Raw genomic sequence first — 20951 nt, 5'->3', positions numbered from 1 at the left:
GACCTGACTGTAGAACTGGAAAGCTGTTTGTTATTGTAACTGTGACAGCAAAGGGCCACTGTTGTTTGCCCATTTGTAACCATAAGTTAACATTTATTTTATGTAGCTAACAATGACAACAAAGGCAGTTTTTTATAAGCCAAACCCCGATCTTTTGGTGAACCTAACCAACTAGTTCTTTTATTTTTTGCTGCTAGCAGGGTCACTGATTGAAGAAACACTGATGCAGGCTGCCTTCACAGAGAAGGGGTAAGAAACCTATGTTATCCTTCCCTATGGAGAATATTGCCTCTTCTCTGTTTCAGTCTCTACCAGCAGCTCAGGAAAACATTGGACTCTTTAGTTACTAAATGTTCCCAAGTGTTGACAGGCTTTAGTTTTGTCTGCCATTTAGTGCTGAGCAGGTAGTGTTCTGTCGGGTTTTGATTGTTTGCATTAACAATGTCTGGAGCAGACTTCGATGATAATTCTGTATTGATTTTTTTTTTACTATGAGTGAACCCATTTAATTTGATCCAGTATTAAAAAAAAAGATATCTATGTATTCAAAAGACATTTGAATGCAGGACATTATGTATTCCTACTTTTGCAGAAGGAACACATACAGCTCCCCCATGTCATCTTTTTTTTTTTTTAAAGAGTCTTGATCAAACAGCATTCTTTTGTGTTTTGATCATAAATTCTTCAAATGAACAGAAAGTTCTCTTTCACTCTATTTTTAGGAATTAGAAAGTGGAATGAAAACTAAACTAAAGGGATTCAATAGAGGAGATAAGTGTACCAATATCCACAGGATACAAGAACAGACATTTCTGAGATTATTCATTACTAACAAACATCTATAGAAACATTTCATTCGTTAGTGTAACTGTGACTGGGGAATAGTGTTTGTAAAAGGCTATGTGACCTGATTTCAGGGGTATTCTTCACTAATTATATTCAACTTCACCAGGGAATATTTTTCCATACAGTGAGGTCACTTATTACAGCTCAAGCTCTACTTTTTTCAGCTAATTGTGGTGTGTCATTTACTCTGTGGAATTATCTCAAACTATAACACGTCTCGAGTGAGATGATGTGTATCACTTAAACTTGGTTATTGTTTTATGCCGGAATCAATTGTACACAAATGCCAGATTCAAGATTTAGTTTAATTTTAATTATCCAACACAAGATTGTACGGGGGGGCTGCACAGTGGCGTAGTGGTTAGCACTTTCGCCTTGCAGCAAGAAGGTCCCTGGTTCGCGTCCCGGCTTTCCCGGGATCTTTCTGCATGGAGTTTGCATGTTCTCCCTGTGCATGCGTGGGTTTTCTCCGGGTACTCCGGCTTCCTCCCACAGTCCAAAAATATGCTGAGGTTAATTGATCATTCTAAATTGCCCGTAGGTGTGAATGTGTGAGTGCTTGTTTGTCTTTGTATGTAGCCCTGTGACAGACTGGTGACCTGTCTAGGGTGTCCCCTGCCTTCACCTGAGTCAGCTGGGATGGGCTCCAGCACCCCCGCGACCCTAGTGAGGATTAAGCGGTGTATAGATAATGGATGGATGGAAGATTGTACGGTAAAATTATGTCATGTAGTCCGTTTATGCTACTCACAAAAGAGAAGACAGAATTAACAATGGAATCATAAAAATAAAACTATAATTAACATAAATATAAGATAAATATACTGAATATTGAAGTGGAAGCCATAAAGGGAAGAGGAGCTAAAAAAAGAAGGGAAGATGAGATGAATGGTGAGGAAGAGATGTAACTGAAGATACAAATAATTCAGTGATGATTTTCAGAACAAGTCTCAACAAAGTTTTTCATACACCTGGGCTTTACCTGAAATTATGTCACAGGGCTAACAGTGTTATTATGGGAGGACTGTTATCTAATTTGTCCTCCTTGTCTCCCCCCCTCCCTCTCCGTCTCTCTTCTGGATGACTCTCCTCCCGTCTTTTCTGATTGCAGTAGGTGCAGGAGAGCTCTGTTTCCCACACGCTTGGAGTGCTTCAGTTTAGATCTCCATCTTCCAGCCACTCTGTCCTACTGAATCCCAGCAGCTCCAGCAACACTGCTGTACCCATAAACGTGCTTCGCTGCTGCTTCACAGGCCTGCAGCTCAACTCTCCACGTTATTTCCTGAAGAGCAAAAGCACCAGCCTGAAGAGGTACGTGATCTTGATTGCTAAATAAATGATAGTTGTACTTTCTTTAATTCTACAAGAGGTTTACCAAGTTTTTTGTTTTTAAATGAACTGGATTTTACTGTTGATCAAAGTAAAAAAAGGTGAAAACCGTACTCACAAAAAGCTAAACCTACAGATAATTTAGGTTTGATTTGTCAGCTTTCAAGTCATATTCTGTCACTCGAGTTTATTTAGGGTGAATGGGATTTTCATAACAAAACTCAGCAGTGTAAATTAAACAATTATTGGAAATATCTCAAAAGCAGGCAATAATATATTCAATGGCTAGATTTTGTTGATAATTGAAGTGAACTGACCCTTTAAATAGCTTTCTCTTTTTAGTTTAGTTTTTTTTCAAGTGTTACTGAAAGTAGGACTGTTTGTCTAAGCGTTTACTGTTACATACTCTCGCTTTTGCCCTCTACAGCTTCTGTGCATATATAAAGTCTTTAAAAATCTTCTTGTGTCCCTTGAAAGGATAAGATCAGTTTTTAAGTCTATCTTAAAACAGTAGCAAGAAGCCCAGATGATTACTGGAACTGTGTTTGCTTGCTGTAATTGTCCCTTGTGTTCATTTCAGCCACTAAAAAATCCTGACACATTTCTAAAAGAAGTGACATTGGATGAAATCCACAGTCCTTATTTTGCGCAAAATTGTATTTAAAAGTCTATTTGAAAGTAATCTGAGACCTGAGAAATGTTTGACTGGACATCCATGCTGAGATGTGATGGGATGATAATAATATGAGGACATTTTGTATTAAGATTTTAAAGCTGTTTGGAGATAAGCTTTTTAATACATTTTGACACTGAACAGTGAAAATGGATTTTGTCTCCCATCACTTTAATGCAAACACTTTACACAAGGATCTTTTAACGACCAGTATGAACAGAAGGAATGATCACCACAAGCCAAACCTGTTCATATTGTAAATGCACACATGATTTTTGTTCAAAGACAAATATGAAAAATTGTAAACCTATCCTTTAATGTACACGTAATAATTTGGAATCTTGTGAATTGGCTTCACATGTAGTTAAGATGTATTGCAAAACACTGCTGCAAGAATTCGAGTGTAAAGAATGTAGTTTTATATTAAACATCGTGTTCTTTTCCCCTCCAATATATCAATGTCAGCAAAATTTGCTAGTAATTAAAAGGCCTGTCAGTGAGATGAGATGGAAAAGTAAATCCACAAGTCTCATCCTCATGGCCGGATTAATTAAAGTTTTCTCTGTGTTAATACCTGACATACAGAAAAAAAAATAGAGATTTGATGACGCATGACAAGACATAAAGTTGAACTATAACATCCATCCATTATCTATACACTGCTTAATCCTCAGTAGGGTCAGCATGGGCTGGAATCTATCCCAGCTGACTTAGAGTGAAGACAGGGGACACCCTGGACAGGTCACCAGTCTATCACAGAGCTACACAGAGAGACAAACAATCACACTCACATTCACACCTACAGACAATTTAGAATCACCAATTAACCTCAGCATGTTTTTGGACTGTGAGGGGAAGCAGGAGTACCCGGACAAAACCCACGCATGCACAGGAAGAACATGCAAACTCCATGGAGAAAGATCCCGAGAAGGCCAGAACGCGAACCGGGAATCTTCTAGCTGCAAGGCGAAAGTAGTAACCACTACTGTGCAGCCTGCTGAACTATAACAATGAAGGTCTTAAATCTAGATTTGGACACGGCTCAAAGACAGAGGGTCTGACTGAGCGGATATCCTTTTGTAAGAAATGCAAATTTGTAACAACTGGTGATTCATCATGTGGACAGAGATTATAGAGAATAATCCAGGTGGTAATCCAGCCCTTTTCATTCCGAGCAAAAATATATTTTAAAGTTAAAGTTGAAGCTAATATGAGGTGCCAGATTTAAAAAGGTACTTGATGCATACTGAAGTCACACAGCAAGCATCAGTACATGATTTACTTGCCTCCTGGCATTTCTCTACACTCTCCAATTTCCTTATTTTTAGCAGGATGCAGCGCTTCAGGGAAGGCATTCACATACGCACTATGAAGGCCAAGAGGAAAGTGGAGGAGATCTCCAAAGAGGACGTCCAGGCCTTCCTCAAGAAGAATGCCTTTGTCCTCTTTACAGTCGGAGCAGTTGTTATAGGTGTGTATGTCTCAGCTAGCTAACATCTCAGAGTTCCCTCAGAAAGATACAGAGGAGATATACTCTGTTACTGCCTCTGCAGGTATTGTTCTTGGATTTGCGCTGCGGCCCTATAAGATGACCTATCGAGAAGTGAAGTACTTCTCTTTTCCTGGAGAGCTGCTAATGAGGATGCTTCAGATGCTTGTCCTGCCTTTACTGATCTCCAGTCTAATAACAGGTACAGCACATTCACACATTTCAACAGTTGATTTGTGGTCTTTAGTTCATGTGTTATGAATGCTGCAGATATTAAACTGTAATAGCTGTCACTGCTCTTGGTCAGCTTTCCTCAGAAGTAATGTTTTCATCTCTGCACTTCTGCTGTGTCAGCGAAACGAAAAGATGACAGTTAATAACAAAAATAGGACTGGCAAAGTAGCTCTGATGGGCACAGCTGCTGTAACCCGGCTTCAGCTACATTCATCTGATCAACTTAAAGGCTAAATTATAATTTTTTTTTCTGATCCAACCTGTTCCTTTAATGTTTGTGGTTAATATTTGAACAGGTCAAAATAAATTCAATAACATGAAAGCTACTTGCTAAAATTCAATTTTCAATTCAATTCAATTCAATTTTATTTATATAGCGCCAATTACAGTCAAATTGTCTCGAGACGCTTTGCAGAACCCATATGCCTGACCCCCAGAGCAAGCCAAAAGGCGACAGTGGCAAGGAAGGCGGGTTGAGAGGGACAGAAGAGGTAGAGAGGTAGAGATAGAGGGATGGAGGTAGAGATAGAGGGATGGAGGTAGAGGGGAAGAGGTAGAGAGGTAGAGATAGAGAGGTGGGGGGGTGGGACACAAGGACCATAAAACACAGCCACACATCTGAAGCATCCAGCTCTGGGACCAGGGACACTCGGAGAAAGGACACAGAAAGAAACAGAGTGAATGTAATGCAATAATGGTATATATAGTAAATACATAGGTAGTTAGAGAAGGGCTCAGTGCATCCAGAGAGGTTCCCCAGCAGCCTAGGCCTATAGCAGCATAACTAGGGGCAGACTAAAGGGACATCAAGAGGGGAAGTCAGCTGTGCAAATGAAAACACCAGCTCACCCCGTCAGGGTCACCCAGTCAGCCCTAACTATAAGCTTTGTCGAAAAGGAAGGTTTTAAGCCTGGTCTTAAAAATAGAGAGGGTGTCCGCCTCCCGAACCCAAACTGGGAGCTGGTTCCACAGGAGAGGTGCCTGATAACTGAAGGCTCTGCCTCCCATTCTACTTTTAGAGATTCTAGGAACAACAAGTAAGCCTGCAGTCTGAGAGCGAAGAGTTCTGCTAGGATAATATGGTACTATCAGGTCTTTAAGATATGATGGAGATTGGTTGTTAAGAGCTTTATATGTCAGAAGAAGGATTTTGAATTCTATTCTAGATTTAACAGGAAGCCAATGAAGAGAAACCAATATAGGAGAAATATGATCTCTCTTGCTAACTCCCGTCAGTACTCTGGCTGCAGCGTTTTGGATCAGCTGTAGATATTTCAGAGAGCTATTGGGACAACCTGATAATAAGGAATTACAGTAGTCAAGCCTAGAAGTAACAAATGCATGGACTAGTTTTTCTGCATCACTCTGAGACAGGATGTTCCTGATTTTCACAATATTTCTCAGGTGGAAAAAGGAAGTCCTACAGATTTGTTTTATGTGCGAGTTAAAGGACATGTCCTGGTCAAAGATAACACCGAGGTTCCTCACAGTAGTACTGGAGGCCAATGTAATGCCATCCAGAGTAACTATATGCTTTGAAAGCAATTCTCTAAGATGTTTGTCTAAAATGACACATCCTTGCTCTTTTTGTGAAACACAAACAAAATGTTAACAAGTTTTTTATGTTGAAATATAAATGTCGCAAAATATTATCAACATTTACCAAATGAACGACAAATAGAAATTTTAGTTTATGCTGCATGAATCGAGGAGGGAGATAGTGTTTCATTTCCAGATTAAAGGGAAAGTTGGTTAACAAATCATCCAACATTTTTAAATCTAGAAGATTAGAGAAGTTTTTGAGGATTCTGAAAATACCTCTTGGATTTTTTGTGCATTGTATAGATATTTGCATACATGGATGGGGTGCCATGGTAACCAGTGACCGTTACAGATCATCAGTGTCTTAAATAGGTGCTATGACTCAGCAGGAGTGGTTCAAATAGAGGTCATCCTTCCATCAGTGAGAGGCCAGCCTCAACCCCCGCCAAGTGATGAAGAGATTCCCACTGATTCACTCACAGAGGAGACAGAAAGAAAGAGATTCAGTTTTACAGTATCAGCTTGTTTTTGCAGACTGAAGTGCCAGTCAGAGGTTAGATTCATTTACCATCCATCCATCCATCCATTCATTATCTATATACCGTTAATCCTCATTAGGGTCACGGGGTGCTGGAGTCTATCCCAGCTTGACTTAGGGTGAAGGCAGGGACACCCTGGACAGGTCACCAGTCTATCACAGAGCTACACAGAGAGACAAACAATCACACTCACATTTACACCTATGGACAATTTAGAATCACCAATTAACCTCAGCATGTTTGGAAGAACTGTGGGAGGAAGCCGGAGTACCCAGAGAAAACCCACGCATGCACAGGGAGAACATGTAAACTCCATGCAGAAAGATCCTAGGAAGGCCGGGACGCGAACAAAGGATCTTCTAGCTGCAAGAGGCAAAAAGTACTAACCACCAAGCCACTGTGCAGCCCTAGATTCACTGTTTACATACAGAAATTTACATCTGATGATATGCTCTCAATATCAGAATTAGCATGGTGGGTAACGTGAGGCTCTGCTGTGCTTGCAATTGCCAAGCTCACATCAGTACCACAACCTGTAGCCTTGGTCAGGCTTGCTGAAGTTAACCAGGGGAAGTGGATTTTGGCAACCTTTCAACCTACTGGGTGGATCTTTTTCTTCTGAATCACTGCACAGACTACATTGCCTTTACACCTGGCTGATCCAATCACTTTCAAATTCCATGATTTGATTTTTAGGCTTTAGATTTTCTAAAGTCCGAAAACAGAGACAGGAGGAAGTGCAGGGGTCTGTTTTCAATCTACTGATCAACTTTTCTTCAAAAAAGGGCGACACGGGTTAGTCACAATGTGGGTTATCGGGATCATACTCACTCATTCTTCATACAGTCAAAATTATCAAAATTTACGTACAAAGTCAAAAGTACCGTTTTGTCACAAACTATACAGAGATTGTTTAGTTAACAAAATCTGTACAAACAAAAAATGATTCTGTATTTCATTCTGTACAGTAAAACTCTGGAGCAGTTTGGGTGAGGAGATCAAGCAATGTCCAAATAACAAAATATAAAGATGATGTTTTCACAGGTTACGGGGATGGAGTAGGGGTGTGACAGTCACTGGGTGTGCACACATTACTTTTTAATGACTTGTTTTCTGTATTTATTTATAAGTATTATTATAGGTATTTTCTTTCTGTTGTGTTTTGCCATTGTCAGGTTCTTTTGTCTTTGTCCTTTTGCATAAATGTAGATGGATATATTGGTGTATATTTATTATAAATTATGTTCACCATTATTGTTATTGTTATTATTATAATTCTTTATAAATGGTTGTATTCTGAAGAAGCAGGAAGAATAGATCTAAAGTCATTTGTGTAAGGAGAAGAGGTGGGATTAGATAAGCTTCGACTTCTTTTCTTTTTATGTTAAAAAGTCAAAATAAACTTTCAAAAAATCCCAAAAAATCTAAAGTTTTAACAGCATTTCCACCCCTCTCTCCATTAGGAATGGCAGCTTTGGACAGCAAAGCTTCAGGAAAGATGGGAATGAGAGCCGTAATTTACTACATGACTACGACCTTTATTGCAGTCTTCATCGGCATCATAATCGTGCTAATCATCCACCCAGGAAAAGGATCAAAAGATGAGTTCGGAAAGCAGCAGACTATAGAGCAAGTCAGTCCTGCTGATGCCTTCTTAGATCTGATCAGGTAGCCTCCATATAACAACAGTGTATGTGTGAAAGTCTCACTGTATCTCACCAGCATCATCTCTAAATCACTGTCTTCTTGTTACAGAAACATGTTCCCACCAAACTTGGTCCAAGCCTGCACACAGCAGGTGAGCTTTGCAGTTAATACTTCACAAATTGTCACTACTTTGTATTCATGAAGTGTTAAATCATCACCGAGTGCACATGGTAAAAAAAAAAAAAAAAAAGTAAATAAGAAAATAAAAAAATTGTAATAAAAACAGTCCAAAAAGGCACAAAACAATACATGTGCAGACATGTACATTATAGGCTTTGCAAAGAAGCACTATTATTTGACAGACTTTTCCTAATTTTACATGCCTGAAGATTGAACCCAGAGAGCACTGCATCTTTGTGCTCTTTATCTGAATGTAAAATATAAAACTAATAACATGCATTTTAAAATTATGATGAAAATATAAATGAGCTGTAATACATTTGGCATTCCATAAAACTAAAAGTAACTGTTGTAATACAATAGTGTCTGTAATTTTACAGAGTTACTACAATTTTTCTGTTATTTTCTGTAAAAAGTCGTACTTTTTTTTTTTACAGTGCAGACACTGAGGCTGTTTGGACTAACATGCAGCAAAATGCTAAAGTGATTACAGCATGCTGGCACAAAGTCTTTCAGCCACGTTGTTTAGTCGTCTCACATGTCTAGTGGAACAGAAACACATTTGTTCCAATCAATCCAGCTGTAGTCACACTATCCACCCGTAAACAGACCGTAGTTTTACGCTTCACACACACTTTTATCAATTTTATCTATTTTTTCATGCTCATTTGTTCTCTGTTCTGGCAAACTATGGTTCAGTACCTCCTGTGTAGGTACAGATGGAACACAATGTGCTGCGAAGACAGTGTGGACAGCTTTAATTATAGCCCACTGGGAGCATGAGTGTACTAGTCTGCCTCAGATCATATCGTATCTAATAAGCAAACTTGACTTTTTGCGTAGAGTTTATCCCCTGAAGAGCATAAATGGGCTTTTCTTGTGCACAAATGGGATTTTTAGTCTGATGCTGTGCTGGAGATTAGGCAATAGGTAGAATATTTGAAGGGGTCTGACATCATGGCCATACACTGACCTAGTCTGATTCATGTAGGCCCCAGCCCAGCTAAGGGCTGACACTTTGCAAACTTTTTTATCCTGAACCCAACTTGAACTCACACCCACTGTCCTATTACCAGAGTGCTATTCATTTGTTCTCATCTCCCTTCCTTTAGCCTTCTCTCACTCTTTCCCACCTAATTTCGTTCACACAAACCTTCACACATACCCTCAGACACTGAGGTACAGACACTTGGCCTTTTGACCTCTCCAGAGCTTCCACAGTTCAGATTGCCTAGGAAACTAGGCATTTATCTATTCTAATCTTTATATTTACCATAGCTAACAGCAAACCAAACTGATAACACTGACATCACCTGATAGTAAAACAAAGTTGCAATGAAGGATGTAATTGACACATTATTGCAAAACTATATCTGCAAAAGAAATCATAGCTATCAGGCACTCTGCTGGTGATACACCTTTACAAATGAGTGAGCATCGTAACATGCAGAGACATAATATTACCTGCATTGTGCTGAGCAATTCATCTTAAAGATATGTGAGATTTAAATGTCTCGTGGCTTTTTCACCACATTTTCAACATAGCAATGAATTTAGCTATAACAGCAAGGCTTTTTAAAACAGCACTGATTACGTAATCATCAAGAACTAACACACTGCTAGTTTTCCATATTCACTTTGCACTTTTGAAAGTATGGAGACTAACTAGTCTTTATTAGATAGATAGAACTGTAGTATTTGGTTCATTATATTTATTAAACAGGAACATATCCCATAATTAAAAGGAAATATGCATCATCCATTACACATAACACAGTAAGCTTTGAAATCATTAATAGCTACTAAAAAGGCCCAAACCCTACCTCAGCATGTAGCTACAATTAGAACAAACCCGATGTGACTATATTGATATCTTGTGGCCACTAATGAATGATGCTAGGAGAGAGAATCTTCTGAAAGCCATGAATATCCACAGGACATTCCATGATCCATTTCTTGTAGACAAAGAAGAGGATGAGAGTGGGGTTAAAGGAAAGGTCTATGTGTCACAAAAACATTCAGAGTCATCCTCAGGGATCCACGAATAACCACAGTTGCAGCTCTGAAAATCCATGCACCTGTTTTGCGTTGGTCAAGTAGATGTTCTGGTGTGACTTGACAAAGGGTTACATGTCTGATGAAACCACAAGGAAACTTTTGTCCCCATCCCCACTGCTAATAATAAGCCAGAGAAAGGAAGGGAAGGAAACAATGTTTTTCCTCAAAGCACTATTTTTTGATTCTGGAGGTTGAGCGTAGCACAGTGATCTGTTTCAGCTGTATCTAATTCTTGTACGATAACCTTCATATTTTAATAATGTCATCCTCCAGTTCAAAACCAAATATGGAAAGCGAGTAGTCCATGTGACGGTGACAGTGAATGACACCCTCTTCAACTCAACCAATGGCACCCAGGAGGTCATGGAGATCTCCAGGGAGGAAGTGATCCCAGTGCCGGGTCAGGTGAATGGGGTCAATGCTCTTGGGCTGGTGGTCTTTTCCATGTGCTTTGGTCTAATAATTGGCAACATGAAGGAGCAGGGCCAGCTCCTGAGAGACTTCTTCGACAGCCTCAATGAAGCCATCATGCGTCTGGTTGCCATCATCATGTGGTAAGACTTGTGTGACTTCACTAGAAGTTGTTTTGAAGTAATGCTGCCATCATCCTTATCTGCAGTAACTTTCTGTGCTCCTCTCCTCTCCTCAGGTACGCTCCCATTGGTATCCTGTTCCTGATTGCAGGGAAGATTGTGGAGATGGATGATCTTACACAGATGGGTGGCCAGCTGGGCATGTATACCATCACAGTCATCATTGGCTTGATGATCCATGCCATTCTTATTCTGCCCACTCTTTATTTTGTCATCACACGGCAAAACCCTTTTATCTTCATTGCTGGGCTCCTGCAAGCTCTGATAACAGCCCTGGGAACATCATCCAGGTGAGTAGTACCAGTCACTACCAGACATCAGAAATAAAACAAAAAGTGTAGCACTTTGCCACTGCATTTGGCTGCAGCCAAGCCTACCCTTAGCTGAATGTCTAAACTACTTTAATAGTACAATTTTTTTTAAAAATTATCTGGAGTATCACAAATTTTTCACATTGCTGCCAGTGTGGGAATGTTTCCACAGACATCAGATTTAAACTCTGGTGTGCTGCCAAACAGAGATTCACCTGGTGTAGGTTAATCAGTCTTTTGTGAACTCATTTGGTCAGAGCTTGAATATAACAGACTTTCATTTATGGATAACAGTCCTAGTTCTTAAAAGAGCCTTTTGAACAATACAAAACCTATGCTGTCATAGTTACAGTAGCTGCTGTTTGTGGCATTCAGATAGATATATTTAGAATATTTTTGTCCAGAATCACCAACCAAACAAAGGGGCCCAAAAAGCCTCAGGTTTTTCTGCTGTCTTTCTGTCTAAATAATTTAATTAATTGCACAATGTCAGCTGTCTCAAAATCAGATTTTAAGACTTTAATTGTTTTTGTTTATATTTAGCACATTTATTATGAAGTTTAGCTTTATCAATTTACTTTAAGTTTGGTTTGCTAATTACTTGACACATAAAAATACTTCAGTCAGGTTGTATTATTCTATCATAGGAGGAAGTCCTCAACAATTGTTTTCACTGGGGACTGATCAGAGCTCAGACATATATTTTCTTTGGTTATTAACCAATTTCGCTGTCAGTTAATGTTACAAAATAGTGATATGGTCTATTTTTTTTAAGATAACTAATATAGTTAACATATTCAAATTGCCAACAGCATAACCTCCATACCACCTCTCCCACCCCTAACTTTTCAATTAACTGCCGTAAGAAAACTGGGAAACTAGAAAATATCCATCCATCCATCCATATACCACTTAATCCTCATTAGGGTCGCGGGGGGCTGGAGTTTATCCATGCTAATTTAGGGTGAAAGCAGGGGACACCCTGGACAGGTCACCAGTCTATCACAGGGCTACATACACAGACAAACAATCACACTCACATTTACTCCTACCGACAATTTAGAATCACCAGTTAACCTCAGCATGTTTTTGGACTGTGGGAGGAAGCCGAGAAAACCCACACATGCATGGAGAGAACATACAGACTCCATGCAGAAAGATCCCAGGAAGGCTGGGACGCAATCCAGGGATCTTCTAGCTGCGAGACCATAGTGCTAACCAAGCCACTGTGCAGCCCACTAGAAAATATTCACATCTGAAAAGTTGGTCCCAGAGAATTTTTCTCATTTTCATTTTACACATGACTAAGGCAATAGATGCATTAATAAACTGCTGCCTGGTCAGCTCTAGAGCAGACCTACTACCGGTATTTGGTGGCTGGTTGTATGACTATATAATGAAACTATTGTGTATAACAGGAGGCCAATGAGGGCAAATGACATGTGTTTCCACATTGTCCTCAGGAGGAGGAAGTTAATCCAACCATGACTTTAGAGACAAAGAGCACACATGGCATTTAACAATTCATACTGCACAAGAGGACCACTAGGACAAAAACAGGATAAACACACAAAGCTGATCTTGTACATAAATTAGCTTCACATAATGCATTCACTCCATAGAGAATTGAAAAAAAGAAAACATATGATGAAAATGTGGCAGACAGTTTTATGCATCCTATCTGAAGAACAAAACAATCAAATAAGAAACATTTGTAATAACAAATTGATTTTACTTCCACTCTAAAATCAAATGCATGGCAGTTATTTCCATGTCACCATTGCACAGTTGCTGATTGTTATGTCTAGTTCTCGCTGAGGTAATATCAGTGACTTTCAGCTTTACATAGTTATTAACTTGGGCCCAGTCTGTTGATATCGGTTGATATCCATTGATTTTAGAAGTTCATAAGTTTTTCTAGGAATCAATTACAAACTATTTTAAATGATAAGCAATAAACAGGCCACTCTTTTCCCACTTTGAAGACAACTGTGATAGTCAACCTACCAACAGCTGCGAGCAATAGCTTCAATAGGATGTTTGACAATTCAGAAAAGCTCTGAATCACATACAGTAGCAATCACAGACTGTATAAAAAGAAATGGATGTAGCCAACATGACTTCATTCATTGGATTATAGTCTACTTTTTGAAGTCTTAAATTTGGCATTTTGTCCATTGCCATCTTGAGTTTTTGGATTCAAATGTCACTCTGTTTACATGAGAGAATGGAGCTGGGGAGGAGTGAGGAGTCGATCTGACCAAGAACACATGAGCACTATTAGAATAGTTAGTTCTTGGCTAGCAAGTTGTTAGCGCCAAAATTTGCTTGAAACCAAACATACACTACTGTTCAAAAGTTTGGGGTCACCTAGACAATTTCATGTTTTTGAAAACTCACATTTTTATTCATGTGCTAAAATAATTGCACAAGGGTTTTCTAATCATCAATTATCCTTTCAACACCATTAGCTAACACAATGTAACATTAGAACACAGGAGTGATGGTTGCTGGAAATGTTCCCCTGTACCTCTATGGAGATATTCCATTAAAAATCAGCTGTTTCCAGCTAGAATAGTCATTTACCACATTAAACATGTCTAGACTGTATTTCTGAATGATTTAATGTTATCTTCATTGAAAAAAAAAATGCTTTTCCTTAAAAAATAAGGACATTTCTAAATGACCCCAAACTTTTGAATGGTAGTGTATGAAAAAATTTAAATGTTGCAATTAACTTTCATGATCTAAAAACACACTGTGACAGGGTTAGTATTCCAAAAATGATAACAAGTGTATTGCTTAAATGTACACAGTACTATTGAAACACATTGCTATAATTTTGTACTGATTGGCAAGCTGCTGATCACTTATAGCATTTCCTACTTTGTTGTCAAATTTACTCTTTATGGCACCATAATTTATATCATATTGTGCTGATGGAGACTCGAAACTAGCAACTGAGGCCATAAACTCATTAGGAAATGTTTACCACAACAGTGATGATAAGCAAACAACATGAATAAAATCCACAGCAAAATATCTTCTAATCACTTTATCTGACAACAGCATTATTCAACTTATTTTATGTTACCGTACAGGCACTGGCAGCCCTTAGTTCAGATTAGTTCAAGATAGTGATCCTATTTAATATAGAAAAGCCCACAGGAAGGTTGGAAAATTTGTATTTAAACAAAACCCCCATTTTTCCCAATGCTTTACCGGAGTGCCAGGTTTCTGGTATGAGAGTCAGTGCCCACCATCTACCACAACCATATTCTCAAATCCAAGGCAGTTTAGAAATGTGGCGCTTCACTCGTTCAAAGCAAAATGTTGCCTCTGAATGTAATTGAGTCAGCAACTATGTTCTACCTAAACATAACTGGAAAAATAATTCAGTAGTGGATGGCTCAGCAGTTAAGGCTTTGGGCTACTGATCGGAAGACTGGGGGACCTCAGCACCACTAAGCTGCCACTGCTGGGCCCTGGAGCATGGTCCCTAATGCTGTAGTGGGGGTTGACCCTGAACTCTCACCATAGATTTCCTAATAGAGAAGAGATATTTTTTTTTAGCACTGAATGTAATTTCTAGGGGACACGTTTACTCAATTGCATTTAAATGGGATGCAACTTGTCTGCACAGGGAAAGTGATTTAAAGACCTGCTCATTACATTTTCATATAGTGAAGGAAAACTCATCATGAGTGAAATAAGCATCACACCTTAAAACTGCACAGGACTGGACGAATGACTATCTGAACAACACTGATTCCGACTCCCAGGGTTTCCTACCTAACAAACCTAAGGAACCAATCCTGTCAACCTGCAGGTTATCACTTTCTGAATCATTATTCCTCTTCGGGATTAGAAATGAACATGTTTTGCTTACTTTCTGCAGTATTACAGAGTAGTTTAACAGTATTTGAGCAGAGCTGTTGGTGAGCTGGTAAGCTTGTAATGCAAGGAGTGTGGGAGAGGTAGATGTGGATCGAGAAAGACACTTCATAGATCTACACATTTTACAGGATACAGCATTGTTGAGTTACATTAAAGCCATTGTAAGTTAAGAAGGGACTGCTTTCGTGAAATTCGAAAACACAGAAATGAGTTGTTTTGGGTGTATGGGTTTACTCAACTGAATAACCAGAGGGAGACTTCGAGGTCATTAAAATTAATTTCAAGCAATTGCCACATCTAAATGTTCCTTCACCCACACACATACTGTATGACCTTGGCCTGTCTGAAAGCATAAGTTGGCAGTCATGAGATAAACTTGATGAAATCTCTGGTCGTCACTCCAGAGTCCTAGATCACACACTGGAACACATACACAGAAGTTCTCACAGTGTGCCTGCTGCTATGAAACACGTCTACGAACAAACTAATCAGAATACTACAGGCACTGATGCAGAATACAGTGTCATACAGACCTTTTTTTTTTTCAAATAAAGCACGTTTCTGCTTCTTTAACATGCTTTTTGAAAACTCAATTCCATTCTTTCATCTCCCAGCTCTGCCACTCTCCCTGTCACCTTTAAATGTCTTGAGGAAAACAACAGAATTGATAAGAGGATCACGCGTTTCGTGTTGCCTGTGGGTGCCACCATCAACATGGATGGAACAGCCTTATATGAGGCGTTGGCGGCCATCTTTATTGCCCAGGTCAACAATATGGAGATGAACTTTGGTCAGATCATCACCATCAGGTAAAAGTTAACAGAAGTAGTCAATGCTTACGCTGTAAAAACGAAATACTTTAAGCAGTAACACACTTTGTTTCATCTTTGGTTTTCTCCTTAATTAAGTATAACGGCAACTGCAGCCAGTATTGGAGCTGCTGGCATCCCTCAGGCCGGCTTGGTCACCATGGTGATAGTGCTGACCTCTGTTGGACTTCCTACTGATGACATCACTCTCATCATCGCAGTTGATTGGTTTCTGTGAGTAGCTTCCTGTATGGTGAAAATGTGTACAAAAATCTAATATAACATCTAATCAAATTCAGTAGGTTACACAGTGTTCTGTCAAGTGCTGTAACAGTACGTGAATCATCTGTCATTTTAAAGGTCAAAAGCAGCTCCACGTCTACTACCACCTAGTGACACACTTCTCCCTTTTCCCTAGAGTCTTGTTCCACATCTTCCCTTTTGTATTGAATATTTTTGCAATGAGTTTTAACATAGAAACATAATTAGGTTTCCCAAATTAATCATTTCAATTAGAATACCCTTCCCAGAAATTACTCAGCTAACTGGGGTAATAAGAAAAAACCCTTCTCGCCTTTGACTAGCGTGGACCAAATACGAACGTCTTGCTTCATTCGGGCTTTTCACACTGAACACAAGAAAGTGTACTATCTAATGTCTAAAGGCCTAGATCCTCTAAGGGTGTTTCAAGAAACAAAATGATCAGATTAAATAGTAAATAGTTTGCACTGATATAGTGGCTTTTTAACCTGAGCCAGGTTTTCAAAGTGTTTTACACGTTTGACATTCACCCATTTACAAATGCACTCACACACCAATGGTGGCAGAGCTGCCATGCACGGTGATCACCTGACAAAAGCAACTTGGGGGTTCAGTGTCGCGCCCAAGGACACTTTGACACATGGAGGAGATTCAGTGTAATCCTAATCAGTCGTCAGTCTTCATGAATAAACGTTGGTCTGACTCACAGGATGTAGTTTGCAGGTATAAGTCTACCATTTGCTGCAGAAGTCACGTGGCTTTCTCCTACCCTTCTGCAATCTGTTTGTTACTGTTTTCAAAATCCCATTCACAAATGAGAAACAACAACTTCGGCGCAGCAACCTACAAAAAGGTGTGGTTGCGCATTAAAGCCTAACCCTCCTATCTTTTTGTGTGAATTATCCATTTTAGTGATAGTGCTCTCGGCTCTCTTGTCACTGTTTAAGTGAACACTGTCAAAATGTCCTGTTCTTAGCCTTACCCAAGATTGATTGGTATAAAGATACACAAACATGCCAGAGTTTGTTTTCTCTGTGGCTGAATGATAATGAAGAGCAGTCAGACCATTCTATACAGTGCTGTGTCAGTGCTAGAGAATGGTCTGACTTTGAGAAACTGCCCTAACCAGCTGAACCAAGAAAGCCAACAAATACTAGTCGATCAGAGGCAAAGTAGGAAGCATCACATCTTTGCCATTCTAGAAAAAGAAGACTTGCAGCACACTACTGCATGATGCGTAGCAGAGGGGATTTACAAATGAGTATGCACAATGAATTGCATACTGAATTTTCAGTAGATGTAAGTTGTATACCTGCTTACACCTTCCATTGTTTTCTTTGGTTGACTATGACTTTACCTCCTTTCCACTACATACAATGAAATCATTAAAGACACCAACAACAAAACTGTCAAAAATACCACTGTTTTCAAATGTCACAACTAGACTTCCTGTTCTACCACTTACACAATCACCTTTAAATCTCTGTTTCTTGCCGGGGAGCAGGGATCGTTTGCGCACCACCACCAATGTTTTGGGGGATTCGATTGGAGCCGGCATCGTGGAGTTCCTGTCTCGACATGAGCTCCGCAGCAAAGATGTGGAGATGGGAAACTCTGTGCTGGAAGAGAAGGAGAGGAAGAAACCTTACAAGCTTATCTCCCAGGATAGTGATTTTGAAAATGACAAACGCGCTCACAGTGAATCGAACATGTAGCTCAGGCCTCATCTGTGAAAACATGCAAATAATTACAGGTGGTTCTGTTTTTGGGAATAGGGACCTAATTGTGAAATGTTGTTGTTAATTCATAATTTGACTGTAATCATTTCACTCTTTGGCTTTGTTAACATTCCTTTATTGTTTTCTTCCAGAGGTGATGACCTTCTTAGAATCATCTTTTAATTAAATTGACAATGATCAGATCCTTTAAAAAAAAATGCATCAGTCATATATTTCAGGTAGGACTGGTAGTTTCTGTTTTGTATATTTAATAATTTAATGAATATTTTAATTTCACTCATGTAGAGGCTGAAGTGAATGTAGGTTAATGGTGGTTAGAGGATTTAAAAAACGAAAAGGAAGAGGTGTTTTGAGAAGAACTGCAGAATATCTAACGCTACCAAGTAGGAAATAAAAGTCAGTTACTAGATGGGGACAGAGAGGAAGATATTATGGCTATCTTAAGAAAAATATTTTGACTTACTACTGACTTACTCAACTTATATTCAAATTTTGTTTAAAAAGTTAAATTTCTATATCTTCCCAACATTAGCAGGTTAATTATTGATAATGTGATTAGTATTAGACCTTTGTGATTTTTTTTTTCAGTGGTACAGACTCAGACATACGTAGAACTGCCGATACACATGTGTGCGAGCCTTCACATTTTGACACGTACTGACATTTTTTCTACCAACCGCTCTTTCACTGTAGATATGGGCTGAGTGAATATGTTGGATGATTAATACATGTTAAAGTCTGTGCATTCATTATGAAGGTGTGAAACAGATACTGAAGACTGAAATTCAACAACTTTTTGTGAAAACGATTGTATTAGTTTTTCTTTATTCTGTGAAATAAAGAGAAAAAAGCCTTTTCTGTCCATCCATTATCTATACACTGCTTAATCCTCATTAGGGTCGTGGGGGGCTGGGGTCTATCCCAGCTGACTTAAGGTGAAGGCAGGGGACACCTGGACAGGTCACCAGTCTATCACAGGGCTACATAGAGAGACAAACAATCACAATCACATTCACACCTATGGACAATTTACAATCGTCAAATTATCCTGAGCATGTTTTTGAACTGTGGGAGGAAGCTGGAGTACCAGGAGAAACCCATGCATACACAGGGAGAACATGCAAACTCCATGCAGAAGGATCCCAGGAAGGCCGGGACGCGACCAAGGGATCTTCTAGCTGCAAGGTGAAAGTGCTAACCACCAAGCCACTGTGCAGCCCTCCTTTCCAACAACGATGCAATTTTTATATTTTGAAGAGCGTTTCACTCTGAACATTTCATTTAAAGAGGCCACATCATACATATTCAGTTATTCAGAATTTTATAGGGGGTTTGCTAGAATCTTCCCACATCAACAGCAGTGCCTTGCTGTCTATTAGAATGTGTGCAGTCATTTTTTTGTCCTTTTATAACAATATCAATCATAACATTGTTTGAAGTGATAAACATCTGTGTACATATATGCATGTTATGTTGGAATGGCGGATGGCTCATTCAATGAACCAAGACCAAAACATTTAAAAAAAAACCAAAAAAAAAAAATTCTGAACATTTTTTGAAAAATGTTGCTCTTCAGAGCAGGAAAGTCTGAAAATATCGAGAGACAGATAATACACTGCTGCTTTTGTCTTTTCATGGGATTTGTAGAAAGATTAATACATGCAAAATGTCCCTAGGGAAACTTAAAACAGCCACTCTATTTAAAACCAACAACACTGGGCCTATTGCTACATGAGGTTAACCTTTAAAAACAAATAGGTCACAGCGCTACAGCCACAGCTGAGGATGCACTGACTCTGACTCACCAAAATCATTTTTTTGTACCAGAGTGTAAATATGTTGATCTCTGCTCTAGTGTTGGACATTTTGACACAGGGGTCTATGGGGATTGAATCCCTTTTAGAGCCAGTCTCAAGTGGACATTCAAGGAACTGCAGTTACATTTGACATTTGCAAGCGTTCTTGCTTGAACTTATCATTATGGAGTGAACAGTGATTCCATAAGATAATACCAACTACCACTCCTAAAGACTGGTTTTCCATAAGCCTTGCTTTCAAAATGCACTTTTGCGTGCCACTGGATCCAAACTCTCCCAGGAAAATGAAGATAGCTTGGGGCCGATGGCTGGTCAACATTGTATTTTTAAGGGGGTGAGGACATGGTGATAATGTAGAGATGTTTCTCTAAGCTTGTTACTGTCATGCCAGTACTTTTCTCCTCTTCTTTCAGTTTTTTCCCTTGTGTTTCTTGTCTGTGTTTTAAACTTGTGATGACTGTGTAGTTTTTTCCTGTTCTCTGTGCCCCTCTCCTCCTTCCCCTCTGTGAGGGGTAACTCTGATGTGTGAGTTACCCCTCTGGATGGCTCCTTACCTGCGTTGCATCCAGCAACCAAGCTCACCTGATGCACATCCACGAATCACCCTACACAATACAAAGATAGCAGTTCTCTAGTCACACTTCGCCAGATGGTCAGCTAACCAATATCTACAGTTGTGTCGCTGATACACCACTATCCAGTATCAGACAGTCCTTCTGTTGCTTGCGTTTTGTTTCTTGTCACTGAGTTCTCTCTCTATGTCCATGACCATTCATATCCAATGCTTCTCTGTCCCACTCTTCTGGGAAAAGGATTTCAAGATCCATGCCTGCCTCCCCAGCTCAAACCCACATCTCTCCCAGCTCACTCACCCATTACTCTAGCTTCCCATGAATCTCAACTTTTACATCAGCCTTAGTGTTTTTGGGTCCATATAAAGCACAACCATGACAGTAGGTTGCTCACTTTGTCCAGTGTTCTGCATTT

General features: G+C 39.4%; 1 protein-coding gene across 2 annotated transcripts; it reads left to right on the top strand.

Annotated features, from left to right (window-relative positions):
- The first annotated feature begins 1945 nt into the window (after positions 1-1945).
- LOC111576057 (excitatory amino acid transporter 1-like) lies at positions 1946-19000 on the top strand. 2 transcript variants are annotated; one of them, XM_023281567.3, is made up of 10 exons: positions 1946-2157; positions 4180-4319; positions 4402-4539; positions 8116-8320; positions 8408-8450; positions 10811-11091; positions 11187-11420; positions 15953-16147; positions 16247-16381; positions 17913-19000. In XM_023281567.3, the coding sequence occupies exons 2-10, from the start codon at positions 4181-4183 to the stop codon at positions 18121-18123; spliced, it is 1581 nt and encodes a 526-aa protein (XP_023137335.1). In that variant the 5' UTR covers positions 1946-2157; position 4180; the 3' UTR covers positions 18124-19000. The 2 variants fall into 2 exon arrangements, with proteins under 2 accessions (XP_023137335.1, XP_023137327.1); XM_023281559.3 differs by having other exon boundaries at positions 4177-4319.
- Positions 19001-20951: the final 1951 nt, after the last annotated feature.

This window comes from Amphiprion ocellaris, chromosome 17 (assembly GCF_022539595.1).
Source record: "Amphiprion ocellaris isolate individual 3 ecotype Okinawa chromosome 17, ASM2253959v1, whole genome shotgun sequence".
In the NCBI taxonomy this organism is placed as follows: Eukaryota; Metazoa; Chordata; class Actinopteri; family Pomacentridae; genus Amphiprion; species Amphiprion ocellaris.
This window is presented reverse-complemented; position numbering and strand designations above follow the sequence as displayed.

Excerpts from the sequence above, each read along its gene's own strand:
- LOC111576057 (XM_023281567.3), top strand. The coding sequence starts at position 4,181 with ATGCAGCGCTTCAGGGAAGGCATTCACATACGCACTATGAAGGCCAAG. Across the intron at positions 8,321-8,407 it reads GCCTTCTTAGATCTGATCAG|AAACATGTTCCCACCAAACT; the intron begins GTAGCCTCCATA and ends TTCTTGTTACAG. Across the intron at positions 11,092-11,186 it reads CTGGTTGCCATCATCATGTG|GTACGCTCCCATTGGTATCC; the intron begins GTAAGACTTGTG and ends TCCTCTCCTCAG.